Below are 25,221 nucleotides of genomic sequence, written 5' to 3' on the forward strand. Positions count from 1 at the left end.
CAAGCTCCCAGGTAATACAGATACTAGTCTAGGGAAGAAAACTTTGAAAGTAGGAGCCATGTCTAAGGCTGGCATGGAGCAGAACTCTACAATGCGTTTGCTGAATGAATGACAGTGGTTTCATGCCCAACGACACAGAGCACATTTCAGAGGGTATTTTTTCAGCTATTTTTATGGAGGTAGGGGGAGAGAAAACTACAAAAGAGAGACACGGATGGATGGGAGAATAGATGAAAAGGGAAGGAAAAGAAAGTAAAACTACCTTTTTACAAATAATTACATTATGTTTACTTAGTTTTATCAATAAACTTAAGAGGTTGGCATAATGAAGCCCACTGGACAAATCAGAAAAATCAAAAGTCAGAGAAGTTAAGGGGCAACTTCATGGTTATAGGGTGTCTAAGTGGTTAAATCAGGATGTGAAAGCCAGCATTCCATGTCCCCAGAGCCCTTGTTTGTTCCACTATACTGGATAAACTTTAACATTCCTAGAAGGGATAAAAAAAATGAGTTGAGGTAAAGGAAATTAAGGCCCATATTCCTTGGCCTTGATCTTTCTAGATCTGCACTGTCCAATGTAGGTGTCATTTAGTCACATGTGTCTATTTAAATTAAAATTTAATAAAATGTAAAATCCCATTTCTCAATCATACTAGCCACATCTCAACTACTCAATAGCCACAGATGGCTGGATAGTGGCTACTGCATTGGAGAATGCAGATATATTTCATCACTATAGGAAGTTCTACTGGGCAACAGTATTCTAAAGAAATAAGAACATTAAAAAATGTTAAAGCTGTACTATTGAGGGGTACCTGGGTGGCTCAGTTGGTTAAGCAGCCAACTTTGGCTGAGGTCATGATCTCACCGTTTATGGGTTCGAACCCTGCATCAGGCTTTGTGCTGACAGCTCAGAACCTGAAGTCTGCTTCGGATTCTGTATCTCCTACCTCTCTGCCCCTCCCCCACTCCTTCTCCCTCTCTCTCTCTCTCTCTCTCTCTCTCTCTCTCAAAGTTAAATAAACTTAATTTTTTTTAAAGCTGTACTATTGATTCCAAGTGGGCCCTGGGCTCACTCAACAGGGCTTTGGGGACAGAAAGTAGGACCTGACTCTTTACCTAGAAGGAAGGGGATAAGCATATTCAAAATAGAGTTTTCCCTGGGTCAAGCAGAATGCTATTTTGTGTGTGTGTGTGTGTGTGTGTGTGTGTGTGTGTGAGAGAGAGAGAGAGAGAGAGAGAGAAACCTTTTTTTAAAACATTCTTTCCTCCATTTCCCATTGGTATTCTCAAAGTGTTTAGTAAAATGCCCTTTCAAAATTCCATCTTGTCTCATGACATCAAGGGAGTGTTAGGAAAAGGGCTCTAATCCTTACTCAGATCACAAAGATGGAAGGGATAGAGTTAAGGAATGTGGAGCCATAGCTCCTGGGGGAAAAGGGGCATATTGAAAGAGCTGAGAATTGTCCACTCAGCCTTTATCTCCTGTAGATTCCTCCCCATAAACTCTTCTGACATAACTCAAAACCAGTGTTCTTCAAGTGAAGGAGATGCTTTGGTTTATCCAGAGTGAGAATTCACAACTTTGAAGAGATGGAGGGGACTGGAATCTGCATGTCTAACAGGTTTCTCCAGGGACTCTAGTGCACATTCAAGTTTGTAAACCACTGAGTTGGAGGGAGACATGTTTTGCTTTAATTAATGCAGTCAGGCCTTTCCATGGGGTGGCAACAACCAAATTAGAAGCCAACAGGATAGGGATAGAGATTCAGGGAAGGGAAGATCAAGTGAGGGAGGCAGGGAGAGATAGAGAAATAAGGAATATGAAGATAAAAGATGAATGTTAGGTAGACAGAGAAAGAGAGAAACTGAGATAGGGACTGAGAAACTCCAAGGGACCTGTTTTACCCATTGAACAGAATATAAGAGGCCAGTCCAGCTGCTCTTTCCAACATCTTGGGACTGTCACAGGTTAAAGCTCAGCAGAGTTGTTGGTTCTTCATGAAAATGCCCTCTATTACACCCTGGGTGCCCCCACATAAACTATCATAGCTGGGCCTACCTCACAAATGTCCTTGAGGTGCTTGATGTAATGACGTTCGGTGCTCATGATCTCATTGATGACATTGGCTCGCATCTGGTCCCGGTTCTGTAGTGGCCGGCCCAGACAAAGGCAGTCTGAGTTGGGGTCCAGGTGCCCATTCTGCACATCACTGGGCCCTTCCTCTACCCCATCCTCCTGGTTCACCCAGAGCTGTGGAAGCAGGCAGAAGAAGAATAATAGTTTCCTTCTTTGAAAAGTTTCCAATCAAGTAGAAAAATGATAAACTAAATTCTTCAAGTATTCAGAGACCATTTGACAAGAGGCCCCTGTAAACTGAATGTCAAGCTTGGCTTTAGGGTGACTTCCAGGCCCTATCCATAAGTTTAATCCTCTCTAGGCCTCTGATGACCTATCTGTAAAATGGAGGATGCAGAAGGATAGAACTTTGAAGAAGGAAAAGTCATCTCTGAGAGGCTTCTTATCTAAGGTTTCAGAGGAGAAAGGAGTTGTGGAAAATATAACTAATTCACGCTTGAGCATATCTAGGCAGCACAGCTGGATAAAAAGACTAAGCCAGACATGGTTAGGCCTGTGCCACATCTGGATCAAACACAACACCTATGATCATGGAGACCAAATTTGGATACTGGAGTGGGCATTTTGAAAACAGGACCTTCAGTGTTGATTTATATCAAAAGATGCACAAATAATAATTAAAATATGACATGCCTTGAGTATATAAAGTTCTTAGAGTGGAAATGACTAAATGTCCCCACACACATAATAGCAATAGCTATTGATTGAGCACTAACTATACAGCAACTACTATACTAACAGTTTTCAATGAATTGTATTACTCAGTCCTGCTAGGCATGTACCATTATTACCTCTATTTCACAGAAGAGGAGACAGAGGCTCAAAAAAGTTAAGTAATTTGTCCCAAGTCACACAGTTAGTAAAGCAGAAGAGCTGGGACAGGAACCAGGTGATCTGACTTTCAGAGCCTGTGCTCTTAACCACTGTGCTAGCATCTTTACACCTCTGACTCTAAGGAAAACAGGAAAAGATTAAGGAAGGTATTGGGCCAAGGTGAGATGAGAATTATCAGAATCATCATAAATAGGTACAGTTGGTAGACATTGAAACTACCCATTCCAACACATGAAGGCAAAGGGATGCAGAAAAACCTCCTTTCGGGAGGCTGAGTGAGACAGCCTCCTTTCGGGAGGCTGAGTGAGATCTGAGATGACAACTTAAATCAGGAAGATGACTCATTTTACTCCATTCCTAGGAAGGAGGAAAGTCAGGGTATCAAGGAAAAAAGGAAGGGTGGGACCCTAGGAATGGTGGTAAAATCTGCCAGGGGAATTAACCAAAGAGCTTGTCAGTTGTCTCAACAGCTTTAATCAACAATCTATCTTTGCCCTCCATAACCCCCCAGCTTTTACCACTTTCCTGCCTCAAGAAGCTGAGATCAAGAAATTTAGATGCATTATTATTTTTGCCACCAGAAAGGCCCTATTAGTGAGTGGCCGTAGGAGGACAGAGGCTTTGGGATGGAGCTACAGGAACAGTAGTTACTTTTCAACTCTGTGTATTCTCCCCTCTCTTTTTGCCTCACAGAGGATGAGGAGCATGGTTACCACCCAGAAAGCCTAGAGATGTCACAAGCATATAATCTACCTATTTTCCACAGGCCAAACTAGGGCTGACTTCTTTTAACGCACTTTGCATACACAGCCACATGTGCAAAAATGTATCTCTATTCAGAACTTATCACCCTCTACAAATGTTCTATTGGAAATATCTTTCCAGCTTCCAAAGGTCAACTTTGTGTCCTCAATATGCTGATAGCTTCCCTTTCATACAATCAATAGGAAATGATGAGGGATGATTGGTCAAGGAACAGATCTGTTAAAAAAGGTGATTCTAAGGCATTGAAGTAAGCACATCATATACATGATGTCATCTCTTTGAAACAATAAAAGCTTCATCCTATAATAATTCACTAGCTTTTCCCAGATTCCCACAAAGCAAGCTAAGTTTTGCTATAAAAAATGGTACCATAGGATATTCTTTCCTGCTTTGTCAAAGATTAGTTGACGATATAATTGTGGGTCCATTTCTGGGTTTTCTATTCTGTTCCATTGGTCTATGTCTGTTTTTGTGCCAGTACCACATTGTCTTGATGACTACAGCTTTGTAATATAGCTTGAAATCTAGAAATATTATACCTTCAGTTTTGTTTTCCTTTTCCCAGAATGAGATACAACCTCACACCTGTCAGAATGGCTAAAATTAACAACAAAAGAAACAACAGGTGTTGGTGAGGATGCATAGAAAGGGGAACTCTCTTACATTGTTGGTGGAAAAGCAAACTGGTGTAACCACTCTGGAGAACAGTATGGAGGTTCCTCAAAAAGCTAAAAATAGAACTACCTTAAGACCCAGCAATTGCACTATTAGATATTTACCTTAAGGATGCAAAAATACAGATTTGAAGGGGTACATGCACCACAATGTTTATAGCAGCATTATCAACAATAGCCAAACTATGGAGAGAGCCCAAATATCCATCAACTGATGAATGGATAAAGAAGGCGTGGTATATATATATATATATATATATATATATATATATATATACACACACACACACACAATAGAATATTACTTAGCCATCAAAAAAATGAAATCTTGCCATTTGCAACGACATGGATGGAGCTAGAATGTATTATGCCAAGTGAAATAAGTCAGTCAGGGAAAGATAAACACCGTATGATTTCACTCATATGTGGAATTTAAGAAACAAAACAGATGTACATATGGGAAGGGGCCTGGGGGAAAGAGGAGAGAAGGAAACAAACCACAAGAAACTGTTCATGATAGAGAACAAACTGAGGATTGATGGAGGGAGGTGGGTGGGAGATGGGCTAGATGTGTGATGGGTATTAAGGAGGGCATGTGTGATGAGCACTGGATGTTGTATGTAAGTGATGAATAACTGAATTCTACTCTGAAACCAATATTGCACTGTATTTTAACTAAGTAAAATTTAAATTAAAACACAGCAAAACAAAAAGGTTACCATAGGCAGGCCTTTAAGAGATTAAAAAGAAAAACATTTCTTTTCTTCTCAGGAGTTTAAGACAAGCCCATTCAAAATGTTGGATTTTGGATGGCTGGAATTAGATGACTCTCTGGAACAGTTCCAGAGGGAAGGAGTACATTATATTTGCAGGAGTGGGGTGTGAATAAAGAGTGTCTAGAGGCTAGCAACTTGGAAGGCTTTCCTGGAAGTCCTCTCAGAGTACTTGAAGACTATTTTCTTCAGCCTTCATTGAACTCTAAGCAAAGCTGGGTTAATGCAATTCAATTTAACAAATAAATATATTTTGGACCTATTCTGTGCCTCACCACTAATTATGAGAGACACAGAGTGAACAAGACAGCTAACTCCTCCCTCTCCTGCCCCCTTAGCCATTCCAGGGAGTGCTTTCCAAATCAGAGAATATCTCTGGTTCTCATCTCTTTTTTTTTTCCATTCCCACTGTCATGACCCCCATTCCCTAGATGACTTCTCTGGGTTATCTTCCAGCTCTAATCCCTCCCATATACCATTACCAGACCAATTTCTTTGAATATCACTTTGATTATCTACTCTCACACCCCAAAATCCTCAGTAGTTCCCTGTTACCAAGTTCAAATCTCTCACCCTGGAATTCAAATATTACCATAACTCAGCTTCAATGTGCATTTCGATACTTAGCTTCTCTACTATGTCCTTCAGGAATACCGGGATTCTCCAAAATTGGTCTACTTTCTACCCACAAATACTCCCAACTATGTTCTTTAATCCCACATTTGATCATGTAAATAATCTGAAAGTACAGAGACTTTCAACCACTTCAGCAACAAGGAACCAATATAATAACTTTCTGATGAAGAAACCTAGGTCCATAGAGGAGAAATGACTGCCAGGGAGTTACCAACTTACCCAGACCCCCATTTTGATATGCCTTTCTATTTTATATGTATTTTCCATTGTTTTATTTTTTAATTACATAATTGATACAAGAACACATTAGCTTTTTAAAAAGTTAAAATAGAGAAAAAAAGAGAAGACTCAAATTATTAAAATCAGGAATAAAAGAGGAAATATTACTGCCAATATAACAGAATTTTTTTAAAAAAATTATTAAAGGGAACACTATGAACAACTGTACGCCAACAAATTATATAGCCTGACGAAATAAATTCCTAGAATGATAAAAAATAGAAAATCTGAATAGGCCTATGAGAAGCAAAGAGATTGGTTTACTAATTAAAAACTTCTTACATGGGAAAAAAATCAGTATGAGATGGCATCACTGGTGAAGTCTACAAAACATTTAAAAATAATTAACACTAATGTTTCATTAACTTTCAAAAATAGAAATGCAGAAACTCTCAACAAAATACTTGCAGACCAAATCCAGTAATGTGTGTGTGTGTGTGTGTGTGTGTGTGTGTGTGTGTGTATTTAATCCACTTTATCAGATGGGATTAATCCCAGGAATGCAAGGTTCGTTCAACATATGAAACTCAGTCAATGTAATACACCATATTAATGGAATAAAGGTTTGAAAAATACACAATCATGTCAATAGACAGAGAAAAAACATTTGGGAAAGTCCAACACCCTTTCAGAGAAGAAACTTTCTCAATCAGCTGATAGAAATTTATGGACCACCCATAGTTAATATACTTAATGGTGAAAGACTGAACATTTTCATCCTACAGTCATGAACAAACATCACCTCTATGCAACATTTTTACTGAAGGCTTGAACAACTGGAGACAAAAAGCATTCAGATTAGAAAGAAAAATCAAAACTATTCATATATGACATGATTTTATATATATACACATATACACTAATAAATTAATTCAGCAATTTTGCATGATACAAGATCAATACGCAAAGGCCAAATGTATTTTTGAAAATGAAATTAAGAAAACAACCCAATTTAAGAGGCATCAGAAAGAACAAAATCCTCAGGAATACATTTCACAAAAGAAGTGCAAGATTTGTGCACTGAGCACTGCAAAACATTGTTGAAAGTAAGTCAAGAAGATCTAACTAAATAAAAAGATATCTCGTGTTCATGGATTGGAAGATTTAATATTGTTAAGATGGTAATATTCTGCAAGTTGATTCAGATTCAACACAATCCCTATCATAACTCTCAGCTTGCTTCTTGGCAGAAATTGACAAGCTTATTCTAAATTTCATATGGAAATTTAAAAACACAGAATAACCAAAACAATTTTGAAAAAGAAGAACAATGTTGAAAGACTCACACTTCCTGATTCCAAAACTTACTATAAGCCTCTAGTAACCAAGAGAGAGTGGTACTGTCACAAGAATAGATATAAAGATCAATGAAATAGGTTAGAGTACAGAAATATACCTAGGGGCGCTTGGGTGGCTCAGTAGGCTAAGCATCTGATTCTTGGTTTCAGCTCAGGTCATGATCTCACGGCTCATGAGATTGGACCCCACGTTAGGCTCTGCACTGAAAACACAAAGCCTGCTTGGGCTTCTCTCTCGCCTTCACTCTCTCTCTCTTCCCCTCCCAAACTTGTGCACACACTCTCTCTCAAATAAATAAACTTAAAAAAGAACTATACCCAACATTTATGCTAAACCGATATTTTTTTCAAAGGTATCAAGACAATTCAAAAGGGGAGGGTATAGTCCTTTCAACAAATGGTGCTGGGCAACTGGATATCCACATGCAAAAGAATAAACCTGGACCCATACCTCACACAATATGTGAAAACTAACTCAAAATGGATTAAAGGCCTAAATGTAAAAGCTAAAATTATAAAACATGTCAAACAACACAGAAGCAAATATTTGTGACTGTGGATTATGCAGTAGTTTTTTACATAAATGAAAAAAAATAGACTTCCTCCAAATTAAAAACTTTTGGTTTGCAAATGATAGCATCAAGAAAGTGAAACAATGCATAGAATGGAAGAAAATATTTGAATATACTATACCTGATAAGGACCTAGTATCCAGAATATATAGAACTGAAGAATAAAATGGCAAATACCACTTCAAAATGGGCAATGCATCTGAACATTTTTCCAACGAAGATATATATAAATGGCCAATAAATACATGTAAAGACACTCAACACCATTAGCTGTCAGGGAAATACAAATCAAAATCACAATGAGATATCACTTCACACCCAATAGAATGGCTATAATAAAAAAATGGATAATAACATGTGTGATGAGGATATGGAGAAATTAGAACCTTCATACACTGTTGATAGGAGTGTAAATTGGTAAAACTACTGTGGAAAACAATTTGGCAATTTCTCCAAAAGTTAAATTATAGTTTCCACATAATTTAACATAGTAGTTCCTCTCCTATGTATATACTCAAGAATACTGAAAATATAAGTTCACAGAAAAACTGGTATACATATATTCATAGCAGCATTACTCATAATAGCCAAAATGTGAAAACAATGCAGAAGTTCAACTGATAAATAGATAAATGTGGTATGTATGTGAACACACACATACACAAACACAAAATAGAATACTATTTAGCAATACAAAGGAATAAAATACAATATGAATGAACCTCAAGGAGACCATGCTAAGCAAAGGAAGCCAGACACACAAATAACCACATATTATACACCATTTATATGAAATCCCAAAAGACACAAAACAGATTAGTGGTTTCCAGGACTAGGGGAAGTGGGAGAATGGAGAATGACTGCTAATGGTTGCAGGGTTACCTTTGAGGAGTGATGAAAATGTTCTAGAATAGATAGTAGTGATTGTTGCACAATTAATGCCCAGGTGACCCTTGAACAATGCAGATGTTAGTGGCGCCAACTTCCCACACAGTCAAAAATCTGTGTATAACTTTTGACTCCAAAACTTAACTATTAATAGCCTACTATTGACCAGAATCCTTACCAATAACAGTAGATTAATATATATATTGTATATGTATTATATACCGCACTCCTATAATTAAGTGAGCGAGAGAAAAAATGTTAAGAAAATCATAAAGAAAATACATTTATAGTACTATATTATATTTATCAAAAAATCCATGTATAAGTGGACCCACACTGTTTAAATCTGTGTTAAGTCAACTGTAGTAAAATCCACTAAATTGTACCCTTTAAAATGGTAAATTTTTGTCACATGGCAACTATAAAAAATAAAAAGTTAGGCGGGTTTGGGGAAGATGGCGGAGCAGCATGGAGCCCCTCAGCCTGTCTCATCCCTGAAATGCAGCTAGATTAGCACCAAAAGATTTTACATGCCTAGGGAGTTGATCTGAGGATTAACACAACAATCTGCGTAACTTGAGCCACAGAACTTGACAGGTACATGGTGCAGAGAGGTGAACTGGGGGAGAGAAAAGCCATGGAGGGTAGGGAGCTGTTTTTGTGGGGAGAGGACAGAGAAAGGGGGAGAGTGCAGTGCATTGGGAGAGTGCAGGAAAAACACTCCTCGAAAGTAGCTGGAGAGAAAGAAAAAGGTGAAAACACAGGGGATTGAACAAGAAATCTGTTCCCCAAAATCACTGATGGGAAGAAAGGAGAGGGTTTCAATACCATTAGGATTCTATAAACAGTGGAGCACAGAGTCTGAAGTTCTGGAACTCAGTGCTCTGGTGAGTAAGTAGGGTGAATCCCCAGGAGCAGGCAGTGGGGTCTGAGGGGTCCATGTGCCAGAGAGGGAGAAGTGGTTCCCCTGCTTGGAGTGCATTTGGTAGAAGCCATATGCCTCTGAACAGGCCAAGGTTCCAGGGAACCCCAGAGAGCAGCCATGTTTGCTGGTATTGGGACAAAGACACCAGAGTGTGGCAAAACCTGGTGCCAGCTGTCTGTTGTGATTTTCCATGATCTCTGAACGTCTATCACTGTGCAATCACACTAACATTTTCCGGGGCAAGCCAGCCCCAGCCATTGCTCAGCAAGACCCTCCCCCAGAGCATGGGTCCAAGACACAGGGGCCTCTGAAGTGTGGGGTTTTGAAACACAATTCATCTGAGATAAAACTCTAGGAGGTGCCACCTGGCAGGCAGACAGTTTGGACATGGACAGGATAGAGGCAGGGAGTTGACAGAGGCTTGAGACAAAGGAGGAGCGCTTGTTCACAGGACGGTGAGAGCTCGAAGTTCCTGTTCCTGAGACTAGAGAGCTGGGTGAAGACATTTCCACCTCTCCCAGCACACACACATGTGCCACACTGATCCACCCCAGTAAGGCTAAGTGGCACCAGCTAGTGGAGAATGGAGACCTTACTCCAATCCCCACCCAACTGTGCCTCCAAGCACATCCCCTAGAATACCAGCATAAGTCCCTCATCCTGTTTAGTGTATAAAGAGCTTCATGATTTGAGTTCTAGGGGAAATGGGATGTAACCTTATTTGGGTTTCATTCTGTTTGCTGGTTTATTAATTAGTTCACTTTTTTTCTTTTGCTTCCCTTCTGTCCTCGTTTAATTTTTTTTTCTTTCTTTTTCTTGGATACAGAAAGAGAAGAGAAAATTTTATTTTCTTTTTTTAATTAAAAAAATAAATTATTTTTCACTATATTATTTTTATTTTTTATTCTATTTCACTTTCTTTATTTCATGTTATTCTATTATATAAAATTTTAATTTTTAAATTTTTTCTTACCTTTATTTTTATTTTCCTACTTTTATTTCCCTTTTTCCTCTATTCTATCAAGTGTCTTTCAACAAGCAGACCAAAACACACCCAGGATCTAGCTTCCTTTATTTGATTGTTTTGTTTTTTATTTTTTTTATTTTTATTTTTTATTTATTAAATTTTTCTTTTGCCCAAATGACAAAACAAAGGAATTTACCTCAAAAGAAAGAACAGGAAGAAATGACAGCCAGGGGCTTAAAACAGATATAAGAAAGATATCTGAAATACAATTTAGAGCTACATTAATAAGAATACTAGCTGGGGTTGAAAAAGCATAGAATCCCTTTCTGTGGAGATAAGAGAAGAAAAATCTTGTCAGGATGAAATTAAAAATGCTATAACTGAGATACAATCTCAATTGGATGCCACAGCAGCAAGGATGTACAAAGCACAACAGTGAATCAGTGATATACAAGAAAAAATAATGGAGAAAAATGAAGCAGAAAAAAAGGATGGAAACAAAGGCAAAGATCACAATACAAGACTCAGAGAACTCAGTGACTTATTAACAAGGAATAACATCTGAATAATAGGATTCCCAGAAGATGAAGAGAGAGAAAAGGGGGAAGAAGGTTAATGAGAGCAAATTATAGCTGAAAATTTTCCTAATCTGGGGAAGGACAGAGCCATCAAAATCCAAGAAGCACACAAAACTCCCATTAGAGTAAACAAAAATTGACAATCACCAAGGCATATCATAGTCAAATTCACAAAACACACAGACAAGGAAAGAATTATGAAAGTGGCAAAGGAAAAAAAGTCCTTAACCTATAATGAAAGACAGATCAGGTTTGCAGCAGACCTATCCACAGAGACTTGGCAGGCCAGAAAGGAGTGGCAGGATACATTCAATATGCTGAATCAGAAAAATATGCAGTCAAGATAGCCTTCTTTGTCCAGTAAGGCTATCATTCAAAATAGAAGGAGAGATAAGAGTTTCCCATACAAACAGAAACTAAAGGAGTTCATGACCACTAAACCAGCCTTGCAAGAAACTTTAAGGGGGAATCTTTGAGTGGAGGAAAGACAAAACAAAGACCAAAGGCAACAAAGACTAGAAAGGACTAGGGAACATAACCTGAAAATAAAAGTCTACAGGCAACACAATGGCATAAAATTCACAGTTTTCAGTACTAACTCTAAATGTCAATGGACTAAATGCTCCAATCAAAATACATCGGGTATCAGAATGGATAAGAAAGCAATACTCATCTATATGCTTCTTATAAGTGACTCATTTTAGACCTAAAGATACCTGCAGATTGAAAGTAAGGGGATAGAGAACCATCTATCAAGCTTATGGTAATAAAAAAAAGCTGTGGTAGCCATACTTATATCAGGCAAACCACATTTTAAAATAAAGACTGTAACAAGAGATGAAGAAGGGCATTGTATCATAATTAAGGAGTCTATCCAGCAAGAAGATCTAACAATTGTAAATATTTATGCCCCAAACAAGAAGCTACCCAAATATATAAATTTATTAATCAGAAACATAAACAAACTCATTGATAATAATACATAATAGTAGGGGACTTTAACACCCCACTTACAGCAATGGACAGATCTCCGAAGCAGGAACTCAACAAGGAAACAATGGCTTTGAATGACACACTGGACCAGATGGAATTAACAAATATATTCAGAATGTTTCATCCTAAAAAAGCAGAATACACATTCTTCTCAAGTACACATGAAACATTCTCCAGAACATATCACATACTGGGTTACAAATCAGCCCTAAGTACAAAAAAATTGAGATCATACCTTGCATATTTTCAGAACACAATGCTATGAAACTCGAAATCAACAATAAGAAAAAATTGGCAAAACCATAAACACTTAAAGAGTAAAGAAGATCCTACTAAAGAATAAATGATTAACCAATATATTAAAGAGGAAATTAAAAAGTACATGGAAGCCAATGAAAATGAAAACATGACAGCCAAAAACTTCTCGGATTCAGCAAAAGCCGTCATAAGAGGGAAGTATATAGCAATGCAAGCCTTCCTAAAGAAGGAAGAAAGGTCTCAAATACACAACCTAACCTTACATTTAAAAGAGCTCGAAAAAGAACAGTAAATAACATTCAAAACCAGCAGAAGAAGGTAAATAATAAATATTAGGCAGAAATCAATGATATCAAAAGGAAGAAAAAGACAGTAAAACAGATCAATGAAAGGATCTTTGAAAGAATTAACAAAATTTATAAACCCCTAGCCACATTGATCAAAAAGAAAAAAGGACAACAAATCAATAAAATCACAAATGAAAGAGAAGAGATCACAACCAATACCACAGAAATACAAGCAATAGTAAGAGAGTATTATGAGCAATTATATGCCAACATATTGGACAATATGGAAGAAATGGACAAATGCCTAGAAACATATAAACTACCAAAATGGAAACAGGAAAAAATGGAAAATTTGAACAGACCTATAACCAGTAAGGAAGTTGAATCAATAATAAAAAATCTCCAGGCAAACAAGGTTCCAGGGCCAGATGGATTTCCAAGGGAATTCTACCAAACATTTAAAGAAGAGTTAACACCTATTCTTTTGAGGCTGTTCCAATAAATAGAAATGCAAAGACCCCACTAAAAAGGAGAACTACAGACAAATTTTTCTGATGAACATGGATGCAAAAAATCTCAACAAGATACTAACCAACCCGATCCAAAAATACATTAAAAGAATTATTCACCACGATCAAGTGGGATTTATGCCTGGGATGCAGGACTGGTTCCATATCCTCAAATTAATCATTGAGATACATCACAATAAAAGAGAGGATAAGAACCATATAATCCTCTCAATAGATGCAGAGAAAGTATTTGATGAAATACAGCATCCTTTCTTGACAAAAACACTCAAGAAAGTAGGGATAGAAGGATCATACCTCAAGAGCATAAAGGCCATATATGAAAGAGTGCTGGTAATATCATTCTCAATGGGGAAAAACTGAGAGCTTTCTCCCTAAAATCAGGAACACAACAAGGATGTCCACTCTCTACTACTGTTATTCAAAATAGTGTTGGAAATCGTAGCCTCAGCAATCAGACAACACAAAGAAATTAAAGGTATCCAAATCAGCAAGGGAGAAGTCAAACATTCACTCTTCACAGACAACATGATACTCTATGTGGAAAATACAAAAGACTCCACCAAAAAAACTGCTAGAACTGATACATGGATTCAGCCAAGTTGCAGCATATAAAATCAATGAACAGAAATTGGTTGCATTTCTATACACCAATAATGAAGCAGCAGAAAGAGAAATCAAGGAATTGATCCTGTTTACACTTGCACCCAAAACCATAAAATATGTAGGAATAAACCAAACCAAAGAGGTAAAAAATTTATACACTGAAAACTATAGAAATCTTATGAAAGAAATTAAAGAAGACACACAAAAAATGGGAAAATGGTCCATGCTCATGGATTGGAAGAAAAAATATTGTTAAAATGTCAATACTACCCAAAGCAATCTACATATTCAATGCAATCCCTATCAAAAAACACCAGCATTCTTCACAGAGCTAGAACAAACAATCCTAAAATTTGTATGGAACCAGAAAATACCCCGAATAGGGCAATTCAAGGAATCTTGAAAAAGAAAACCAAAGCAGGAGGCATCACAATCCTGGACTTCAAGAGGTATTACAAAGCTGTAATCATCAAGACAGTATGGTACTGGCACAAAAACAGACACATAGGTCAATGGAACAGAATAGAGAACCCAGAAATGGACCCACAAACATAAGTCCAGCTAATCTTTGACAAAGCAGGAAGGAATATCCAATATAAAAATGAAAGTCTCTTCAGCAAATGGTGTTGGGAAAACTGAACAGTAACATGCAGAAGAATGAACCTGGGCCACTTGCTTACACCATACAGAAAAATAAACTCAAAATGGATGAAAGACATAAATGTAAGACAAGAAGACATCAAAATCCTAGAGGAGAAAACAGGCAACAACCTCTTTGATTTTGGTCGCAGCAAATTTTTACTTGGCATGTCTCTGGAGTCAAGGGAAGCAAAAGCAAAAATGAACTCATTGAGAACTCATGAAGATAAAAAGCTTCTGCACAGTGAAGGAAACAATCAACAAAACTAAAAGGCAACCAATGGAATGTAAGAATAAGATATTTGCAAATGACATATCAGATAAAGGGTTAGTATCCAAAATCTATAAAGAATTTATCAAAGTAAACATACAAAAAACAAACACTCTTGTGAAGAAATGGGCAAAAGACATGAATAGACACTTCTCCAAAGAAGACACCCATATGGCCAACTGACGCATGAAAAAATGCTCAACATCCCTCATCATCAGGGAAATACAAATCAAAACCACCATGAGATACCACCTTACACCAGTCAGAATGGCTAAAATTAACATCTCAGGAGACAACAGGTGTTGGCGAGGATACAGAGAAAGGGGAACACATTTTCACTATTAGTGGGAATGCAAACTGGTACAGCCACTCTGGAAAACAGTATGTAGGTTCCTTAAAAAATTAAAAGTAGGACTACCCTATGACACAACAATTGCACTACTAGGTATTTATCCAAAGGATACAGTAGTGCTGTTTTGAAGGGGCACATTCACTCCAAAGTTTATAACAGCACTATCACCAACAGCCAAATTATTGGAAAGAGCCCAAATATCCATCAATTGATGAATGAATAAAGAATATGTGTGACTGATACACACACACATACATACACACAATGGTATATTACTCAGTGATCAAACTGAATGAAATGTTGCCATTTGAAACCACATGGATGGAACTAGATTGTACTATGCCAAGCGAAGTAAGTCAATCAGATAAAGACAAATAGATGACTTTACTCATATGTGGAATTTAAGATACAAAACAGATGAACATAAGGGAAGGGAAGCAAAAATAGATTAAAAACAGAGAGGGAGACAAGCTGTAAGAGACACTAAATACAGAGAACAAAGGGTTGCTGAAGGGGTGTTGGGTGAGAGGTTGGGATAAATGGGCAAGGGGCATTAAGAAGGACACTTGTTGGGATGAGCACTGGGTGTTATATGCAAATGATGAATCACAAATTTCTATTCCTGAAATCATTATTACACTATATGTTATTTAACTTGGATTTAAATTTAAAAAAGAAAAAGTCAAAATAGTCTAGATAAGGTGAAAGTTCCCCTTTGACCACTCATCATCCCAGTTATTTCCACCTTTCTTAAGGAAACCATGGTTATAAATTGTTTTGTATAATCCTTTCTGACCTTTCCCCATGCATTTATGTGCCTATGCACATACTCCAGTGAATTCATTGTTCCACATGTTAAACTCATGCTAACTCATCCTTTGGTACATACTTTTCAACCTCTTTAGTAGCCTCTCCCTGCAAATGGTTTGGTAGTTCTTAAAGGAGATGTGCCATAATATCCAGCTCTCTCCAGTCCTGGCATTATGCCTTAGTACCTGTGAAGAGTTCAACAGGGGCTTAAGCAGTGTCACAGAAAGCCAGCCTCTCCCCAGCTCTAGCAGTGTGATGTTTCTGAGAAGATAATGGGTAAGCAATATTGTCTAAATGTCAGCTCAATATTTTCAAAGATCAAATCTAGCCAGCCAGAGAGGAATAAAACATGGGCCATCCTCCAAGAAAGTGAAGTGTTACTACCAGTCACATTAAATAATAGAATCTCAGAGTTGTGGAATAAGAGTTATAAAGGAAATGGTAGGTCATCCAGTCCATACTACCCTCAGTCCCTTTATCAACACATTAACTCCAGTGACAATGTCCATTGCCAACAATTGCCCAGCCCTCCTGCTTGAACACAACTAATGATGAGATCACTATCTCCTAAGGCAGGCTTTTCCTTTTTCAGATAACTCTAAACATGAGCAGGGCCCTCTAATGTACTTCTGTTTTATGAAAGCCCCAGCCAAAAAACTCAGCAAAAGGGCAAAACACAGACAAAAGAGTGGGATTGTAGGAAATGAACTCTCCTATAACAAAGGTAACTGAAACACCCTTCTCTGCCACAACAGTTAAACAATGACAGTGGCTGCAAAGGTGGATGTGGGAAACTGAAATAAACCTAGTGTGTTGTAGGCACAGCTCCCACTTCTTGCACACATATCCTGCCTCTGTTCTGGAGTCTCAATCCCAGCTTCCAGGAGAATCAGGTATGCTTAGCGATTCCTGAGCATGCATTCCAGGAAGCATTTTATGTTTCTATCTGGCACAAAGCCAAACAGCATGGCAGGTATAATCAAGCACAAAAATCATTCTTTGTCCCTCAAGGGGAAGAGATTTAATAACTGTCACATGAAAGATCATTATAATAAGGCTGCTAACAAATTGTTCTCCTTTTCAAGCATACACACAATGAGCAATAAGCTTCAACCTGAGCAATGAAAATTTTGTTTATACAACAGACAAAAAAAAAAAAAAAGAAAGGAAAGGAAAAGATAAAAGACAAAACAAGATCCATGTGGATATCCCATCTCAGCATTCATGGTTATCTATTAACATGTTATAATGGACCTAGCTCACTGAACTCCATTCCTTCCTAACAGAGACCATGACATGAGCCAGGCCTCTCTTGCTGGTCATTCTAACACATCCTACTTATTCCCACCTCTACTCCTGTATCATTCTAATGGCTGCCCTTCACCCTCTGCACAAGAAGTCCTTCCATATCATTTTCTATCATTCTTCTATTGTTCCTGGCTTCTCTGAAAGCTTAGTTCAAGAACAGGATTTTCTCATTTCAAAACTGCCCTGTATGGCAGACACATATACCTTTATTAGTCCTATATCCTAGATGAGACATTCAAGGCCAGAGAGGGCAATGGATGCTTCTCAGTGAACAGGAAGCAGTCAGGATTGAAGCAAAGTCTGAAGACTCAGGACAATATCAAGAGAGACAATCTATGACAGTGTTGAAGGGTATAGATTTGGGAACATGGGTTCAAATCCTGGCTCTACAACTGCCTTGCTGAGTAATGTAGAATAAGTTACTTAATATCTCTGATACTGTTTCCTCATCTATAAAATATAGAGAATAATATCAATCTACTTTATGGGGCCATTATGAAGATTAAATAAGGTAATACATATGAAACCCTTAGAACAGTCCCTGGCACAAAGTCAAGTATTAGCCATTATTATTATCCTCCAATTTGACACCATCTGCCCTAGAACCACAAGGCAACATGCTATCTGGGAAAAAATTGTTGTCTCTAGCCAGGAAATGGATTTTGGTGGTACTTTTGTAACTGCCTTCATAATTTTCACAAATCTCTCACATTCTAAATGCCATTTCATTGACAGGAAGACTCTAAACAGCCCCTATTAAGGCAGACAGTTTGAATTGGAGATATTGATATCTTTTGCTTGTGACAAACCATCCTAAGGTGAGAGCTCAAGCCAGAATTGGTGTGGGGTACAGGGAAACACTTCATAGACATAAATATGCCTAATCAGCAAAACTAGATGCCTTTGCCAAAGTTGGCAGATGTCAAATCAACATACAAAAGTAAACAGAATTTTTGTAAATTACTAAATATCATCTAGGGAAAAATATGATTTTACAAAGATATTATTTATAATTATAAAACAATATGTAACTGCTAAAAGTAAATCAAAGAAAATATTCATAGGCACTTTGAAGAAAATAAATAAGTTTTTTGAGAGGCATTAAAATTGAAATAAATGGAGAGTGAAAACATGCTTTTAGATAGCCTCAATATTATAAAAATATCAATTCTCGTTAGTTTGATTTAGTGACTAAATTTATTCAAACCAAAATCTCAATGGGGATTTTGGAACACATAATAAGCTCATTATAAAAGGTATACAAATAAATTTTAAAAAAAGAATAGCCAAGACATTATTATAGCCAAGACTATATTATAGTTATAGTAAAACTATAATAATGAAGATAAGCCAATGGAACCAACTGTAAAGTATCAGAAATTCAAATGTATATGAGAACAGGATACAGCAGGATCTAGCATTGCAAATTACTGAGAAAATAAGAGTGTGTTTAATAAATGGAAGAAAATAAAACCAGGTCCCTTTATCACACCATATATAACAAATTACCAAGGGATTAAATACTTAAAATTAAAAACAGAGCTATAAAGGGGCACCTGGGTGGCTCAGTCAGTTAAGTCTCTGACTTCGGCTCAGGTCATGATCTCACGGTTTGTGAGTTTGAGCCCCATGGCAGGCTCTATGCTGACAGCTCAGAGCCTGGATCCTGCTTCAGATTCTCTCTCTCTGCTCCTCGCATTCTCTCTCTCTCTCTCTCTCTCTCTCTCAAAAATAAATATTTTAAAAATTTAAAAAAAAAAACAGATCTATAAAAACTTTCAAAAAACAACTTAGAAGAATGACTTTATGGCCTCAGAAAATTTAAGAAACCAAAAAAAAAGTAAAAACAAGAAGGAAATCAATAAGTTTCATCACTTTAAGAACTTCTCTCTAAAAAGGTAGCATAAATAAAGTAAAAGACAAGCCATAAGCTGGGAGGAAATGTTTGCATAAATTATTAGTCTCCAAAATGTATAAAGAAGGTCTTGAAAATTAAAGAAACACCAACAACACATTAGGAAAAAATGGGAAAAAACTTTAGATACATTTCACAGATAAGGAATTATGAATGAATAATAAACCTATGAAAATATGCTCATTTTGTTCAGAAATATTAAAAGTGTAATGTAATACCACAATGAGATGATATTTTACAGCCACCAGATTGGCATGCATTAAAAATTTGACAACAGGGGCACCTGGGTGGCTCGGTAGGTTAGGCGCCTGACTTCGGCTCAGGTCATGTTCTCACGGTTCGTGGTTCAAGCCCCATGTCAGGCTCTGTACTGACAGCTCAGAACCTGGAGCCTGATTCGGATTCTGTGTCTCCCTCTCTCTGGCCCTCCTCCACTCACGCTCTGTCTCACTCTCTTTTTCTCTCAAAAATAAACATTAAAAAAATTAATGAAATATTAAAAATTAAAAAATTTGACAATAAAAGTGTTCAAAATGTATAGGGGGTAGGAACTAGATGCCTCTGGCAGAAAGCTTATTTAAAGAAACAGTAGAGGAAAACTTCCCAAATCTGGGGAATGATATGGACATCCAGGTACTTGAAGCTCAAAGGTCCGTAATCAGGTTCAATCCAAAGAAGACTTTACTCAGAAACATTATAATAAAAATGTCAAAAATTAATGACAAAGAGAAAATCTTGAAAGCAGAAGAGAAAAGGAGCTTCTCATATACAAAAGAACTCCCATAAAGCTATCAATGCATTTCTCAGCAAAAACCTTGCAGGCCAGGAAGGTGGGATGTTTATTCAAATTACTGAAAGAAAAAGACTGCCAGCCTGGGCACCTGAGTGGCTCAGTCGGTCAAGCATCTGACACTTGACTTTGGTTCATGGGTTTGAGCCCCACATTGGGCTCTGCATTGACAGAGTGGAGCCTGCTTGGGATTCTCTGTCTTCCCCTCCTCTCTCTCCCTCTCCCTTCCTCCCCCTCTCTCTCTCAAAATAAATTTTAAAAATCACGAATTTATTTTTTTAAAAAAGGAAAAGTACTGCCAACCAAGAATACTTCACCCAGCAAAGCCATCAAAATCAACTGAAAGAGAGATAAAGACATTCTTAAGATAAATAAAAGCTGAAGTTCACCACCACTAGAACTGTATTACAAGGAATGGAGTTCTTCAAGCTGAAAAGAAAGGATGCTGACTAGTAACACAAAATTGTATGAAAGCATAAAATTCACTGGTAAATGTAAATATATAGTCAAACTAAGAATACTCTAATAGAATTGTATGTAAATCAGTTAACTCTAGTATAAAGAATAAATGACAAAAACATTATAAATAACTATAGCTACAATATTTTGTTAATGGATACACAATATAAAAATATGTAAGAAAGTGTTGAATCACTATATTGTACACCTGAAACTAATATTACACGGTATGTTAAGTGGAATTTAAATAAAACCAGAAAAGATATAAGCAATGATATCAAAAACATAAAATGTGTGTGGAGGGTAAAAGTTTTGAGCTTTTGTATTAGGACAAACTTGTTATTAGCTTAAAGTAGACTATTAAAACTCTTAAGATGTTTTGTGTTAGCCTTATGACAACCATAAAACAAAAATCTATAGGGGCGCCTGGGTGGCGCAGTTGGTTAAGCGTCCGACTTCAGCCAGGTCACGATCTCACGGTCCGTGAGTTCGAGCCCTGCGTCGGGCTCTGGGCTGATGGCTCAGAGCCTGGAGCCTGTTTCCGATTCTGTGTCTCCCTCTCTCTCTGCCCCTCCCCGTTCATGCTCTGTCTCTCTCTGTCCCAAAAATAAATAAACGTTGAAAAAAAAATTAAAAAAAAAATAAATAAAAAAAAACAAAAAAAACAAAAAATCTATAGTAGATACATAAAAGATAAAGAGGAATCAAAGTATACCAGTATAGAAAATAATCAAATCATAAAGGAAGGGAACAAGAGAGGAAGAAACAAAGAATCTATAAAACACCCAGAAAACAATGAACAAAATGGCAATAATAAGTACTTACTTACCAATAATTACTTTAAGGAAATTGATTAAAATCTCTAATCAAAAGACACAGAGTGACTGAATGGATATAATACAAGACCCAACTATATGCTGGCTATGGGGTTGACTTAAGCTTTAGGGATATTTAAGGATTCTTAAATTCTACATATGAGTGAAATCATATGTTTTTTGTCTTACTTTGATTGACTTATTTCACTTAGCATTATATCCTCTAAGTCCATTCATGTTGGTACAAATGGCAAGATTTCATGATTTTTAAAAATGTGTTTTTTATTCTGAGAGAGAGAGAGAGAGAGCACAGGTAGAGGAGGAACAGAAAGACACAGAATCCAAAGCAGGCTCCAGGCTCTGAACTGTCAGCACAGAGCCCAAAGCGGGGCTTGAACTCACAAACTGCAACATCATGACTTGAGCTGAAACTGGGCGCTCAATTGACTGAGCCACCCAGTAGCCCATAAATTTCATGAATTTTTAATGGCTGAGTAATAATCCACTGTGTGTGTGTGTGTGTGTGTGTGTGTGTACCACATCTACTTTATCCATTCAGCTATTAATGAACACTTGGGTTGCTTTCATATCTTGGCTATTATAAATAATGCTGCAATAAACATAGGAGTTCATATATCTTTGTGAATTAGTGTCTTCATTTTCTTTGGGTAAATATGTGAAAGTGTAATTACTGGATCATATGGTAATTCTATTTTTAACTTTTTGAGGAACCTGAATACTGTTTTCCACAATGGCTGCACCAATTTGCATTCCCACCAACAGTGTACAAGGTTCCTTTTTCTCTACATCCTTGCCAACATTTGTTATTTCTTGTATTTTTGATTTTATGCATTCTGACAAGTGTAATGTAATATCTCATTGTGGTTTTAATTTGCATTTCCATGATGAATAGAGATGTTGAGCATCTTTTCATGTGTTTGTTGGCCATTGGTATGTCTTCTTTGGAAAAATGTCTATTCAGGAATTTAAGAAACAAAACAAATGAACAAAAAAAGAGACAAACAAAAATAGACTGTTGAATACAGAGAATGAACTGGTGATTGCCAAAGGGGAAGTGGGTGTGAGGATAGGTAAAATACATAACAGGGATTAAGAATACACTTATCTTGATGAGCACTAAAAATACATAGAATTTTTGAATCATTATATTGTACACCCAAAACTAATAAAATACTGTATGTTAATGATACTTGAGTTAAAAAAAAATAAAAGAAAAAAGGATACATCTAGGCTGAAAGTAATGGAAAAAGATATTCCATAAATATATAAACCAAAACAGAGTAGGGGTAGTTATACCTATATCAGAAAAAAAAGGTTGATTAGAAGTCAAAACTGTAATAAGAGACAAGGAAGGTAATTATATAATCATAAAGGGATCAATACATCAAGAGGAATAACAATAGTAAATACATGTGCACCCAAAATTGGAGCACCGAAATATAGAAAGCAAATATTAACAGATCTGAAGGGAGAAATAACAACACAATAATAGTAGGGGACTTCAGTATCCCACTTTCAACAATTTATAGATCATACAGGAGAAAATCAATAAGTAAATATTGGACCTAAACTACATTTTTAAAATATTTTTTAATGTTTATTCACTTTTTGAGAGACAGAGACAGAGTGTGAGCACGGCAGTGGCAGAGAGAGAGACACACACAGAATCCGAAGCAGGCTCCAGACTGAGCTGTCAGCCCAGAGCCCAATGCAGGGCTTGAACAAGATCATGACCTGAGATCATGAAAATTAAAACATTAATGAGATATCACCTCATACATGTTAGCATAGCTAGTCAAAAAGTCAAAAGATAACAAATGTTTGTGAGGATGTGGAGAAAAGTGAGCCCTTGTGCACTATAGGTAGGAATGTAAATTGGTACAGCCATCATGGAAAACAGTTTTGAGGTACCTCAAAAAAATTAAAAGTAGAACTATTATATGATCCAGCAACTCCACTTCTGGGCATATATCCAAAGGATATAAAATCACTGGTTCAAAGAGAAATCTGCACTCCCATGTTCATTACAGCTTTATTCACAGTAGCCAACATAGGGAAACAACATAAATGCCAGTCAATAGATAAATGGAAAAGAAAACTCCACAAAATGGAATATATACACAAGGGAATAGTACTGTTTATTTTTTATTTTAAATTAACTTTAAAAAAATGTTTAATTATTATTTTTTTATTTGAGAGGGAGAGAGTGAGTGAGTGGGAGAGAGGAGCAGAGGGAGAGAGAGAGAATCCCAAGCAGGTTCTGTGCTCAGTGTGGAGCCCAACATGGGGCTCAATCCCATGACTTTTGAAGCGAAAACCAAGAGTCAGATAACCAACTGAGCCACCGAGGCACCCCAATATATTAAAAAAGTATATACAGGTATTTGCAACAACATGGTTGCAACTGGAGGATATTAAACTAAGTGAAATAAGCCAGATACAGAAAGATCACTTCATCTTACTTATATATGGAATCAAAAAAAAAGTCAAATTCATAGTAACAGAAAGTACAATGATGGCTATCAGGGAAAAGGGAAGATATTCATCAAAGGATACTAACTTTTAGTTATAAGATGAATAAATTCTGGATATCTAACGTATAGCATGTTGACTATAGGTAATAATGATATATTATACACTTGAAATGTTCTGAGAATTAAACTCAGGTGTTCTTACATAAAAAGTAATAGTAATAGTTAACTACAAGAAGTGATGGATATGTTAAGAAGTTTGTGATAATAATTTCACAATGTATACATATACCAAAATATTAAATTGTATGCCTTAAATATATACAAACTTTCTGTCAAAAATAAATAAGTTTTTAAACATTGAAAAAATATTTCAAATCAAGTAAATACCCTCAAATATTTCAAATACTTTCCATAGTATATATGTTCAATATGTAGGCATTCAAATATCTATTCAAATCTATATTTAATAGTATAATTGTGACCAAAAAAAAACCCCATTAGATGTCTCTGAAACAGACTATGCCCCATATTACACCTAAGTCTTTTCCTTTTAATTGGTTTTCATTGGCCTATTGCCTGGTTAGAACTTGATAGAATTTAGGTTTATATTAGTTAAATAGCCACAAAAATAATACTTGTGCCAAATTAAATCACCCAGGATTTATTTCACAAACATTATGTGCATGGTCTTGTGCTCTTGGGGGAGTAGCAGCAAACAAATAACATGTATAGACATCTACATATTAATTGACTGCCAGGACCTTTAAATGTTCATTTTATCTGTATTTCCTTTGATTTGCAGTCTGTTTGGGATAAAAGAAAGATAAGGGTTCTAGTTAAACTATCCAGATATGGAAGTACAAAACCCTGCCCTCTCTGATTTCAGGATGAAAGCCACACTAAGGGAGGATGCTGAAATCAAGCTGACCTGAGTTATTCATCTTCCAGAAAGTTCACAATATTTGACAGACATTCAGAAAACCTATTTTGGCATAGTGACCTGGAAAAACACTGGCTTTGAAATCAGAACTGTTATCTTGTCTAGGCCATGCCATTTATTACTATACTGGCAGGGTCTCACTATCTCATCCTGCAGAACTCTACCAGTGTTCCAAATCTGGCCTGCTCCTTGTTTAGGGTTCTGCTTTGTATTTCTAACTCCTTGTAGTCCCTATCCAGGCTAAGGTATTCTCCTGTGGCTACTCCAGTCATATGCCTCTCCCTGACCTCAGCTGCTACTAAACAATATTCCTTCCCTAACTATCGTCTACCTTCCAACTGCAGACCTGTGTACAAAATATTATGGAGCCCAGGGACTGTGATGAGGGAGGAATGAGGAATGACTGCTAATGGGTATGGGTTTCTTT

General features: G+C 36.8%; 1 protein-coding gene across 5 annotated transcripts in view; it reads right to left on the reverse strand.

Annotated features, from left to right (window-relative positions):
• Positions 1-25,221, reverse strand: part of ARHGEF9 (Cdc42 guanine nucleotide exchange factor 9) — a 195,939-nt gene that overhangs the window by 94,756 nt on the left and 75,962 nt on the right. For 4 of the 5 annotated variants that reach the window (XM_043571349.1, XM_043571345.1, XM_043571347.1 and 1 more), the window contains exon 3: positions 2,063-2,254. In XM_043571349.1, coding sequence (XP_043427284.1) covers positions 2,063-2,254 — 192 coding nt within the window. Of the gene's footprint in view, positions 1-2,062; positions 2,255-12,343; positions 12,366-25,221 lie in introns of those variants that run through there. The other variant, XM_043571350.1, reaches the window with a different exon arrangement.

Source organism: Prionailurus bengalensis, chromosome X (genome assembly GCF_016509475.1).
Source record: "Prionailurus bengalensis isolate Pbe53 chromosome X, Fcat_Pben_1.1_paternal_pri, whole genome shotgun sequence".
Lineage (NCBI taxonomy): Eukaryota > Metazoa > Chordata > Mammalia > Carnivora > Felidae > Prionailurus > Prionailurus bengalensis.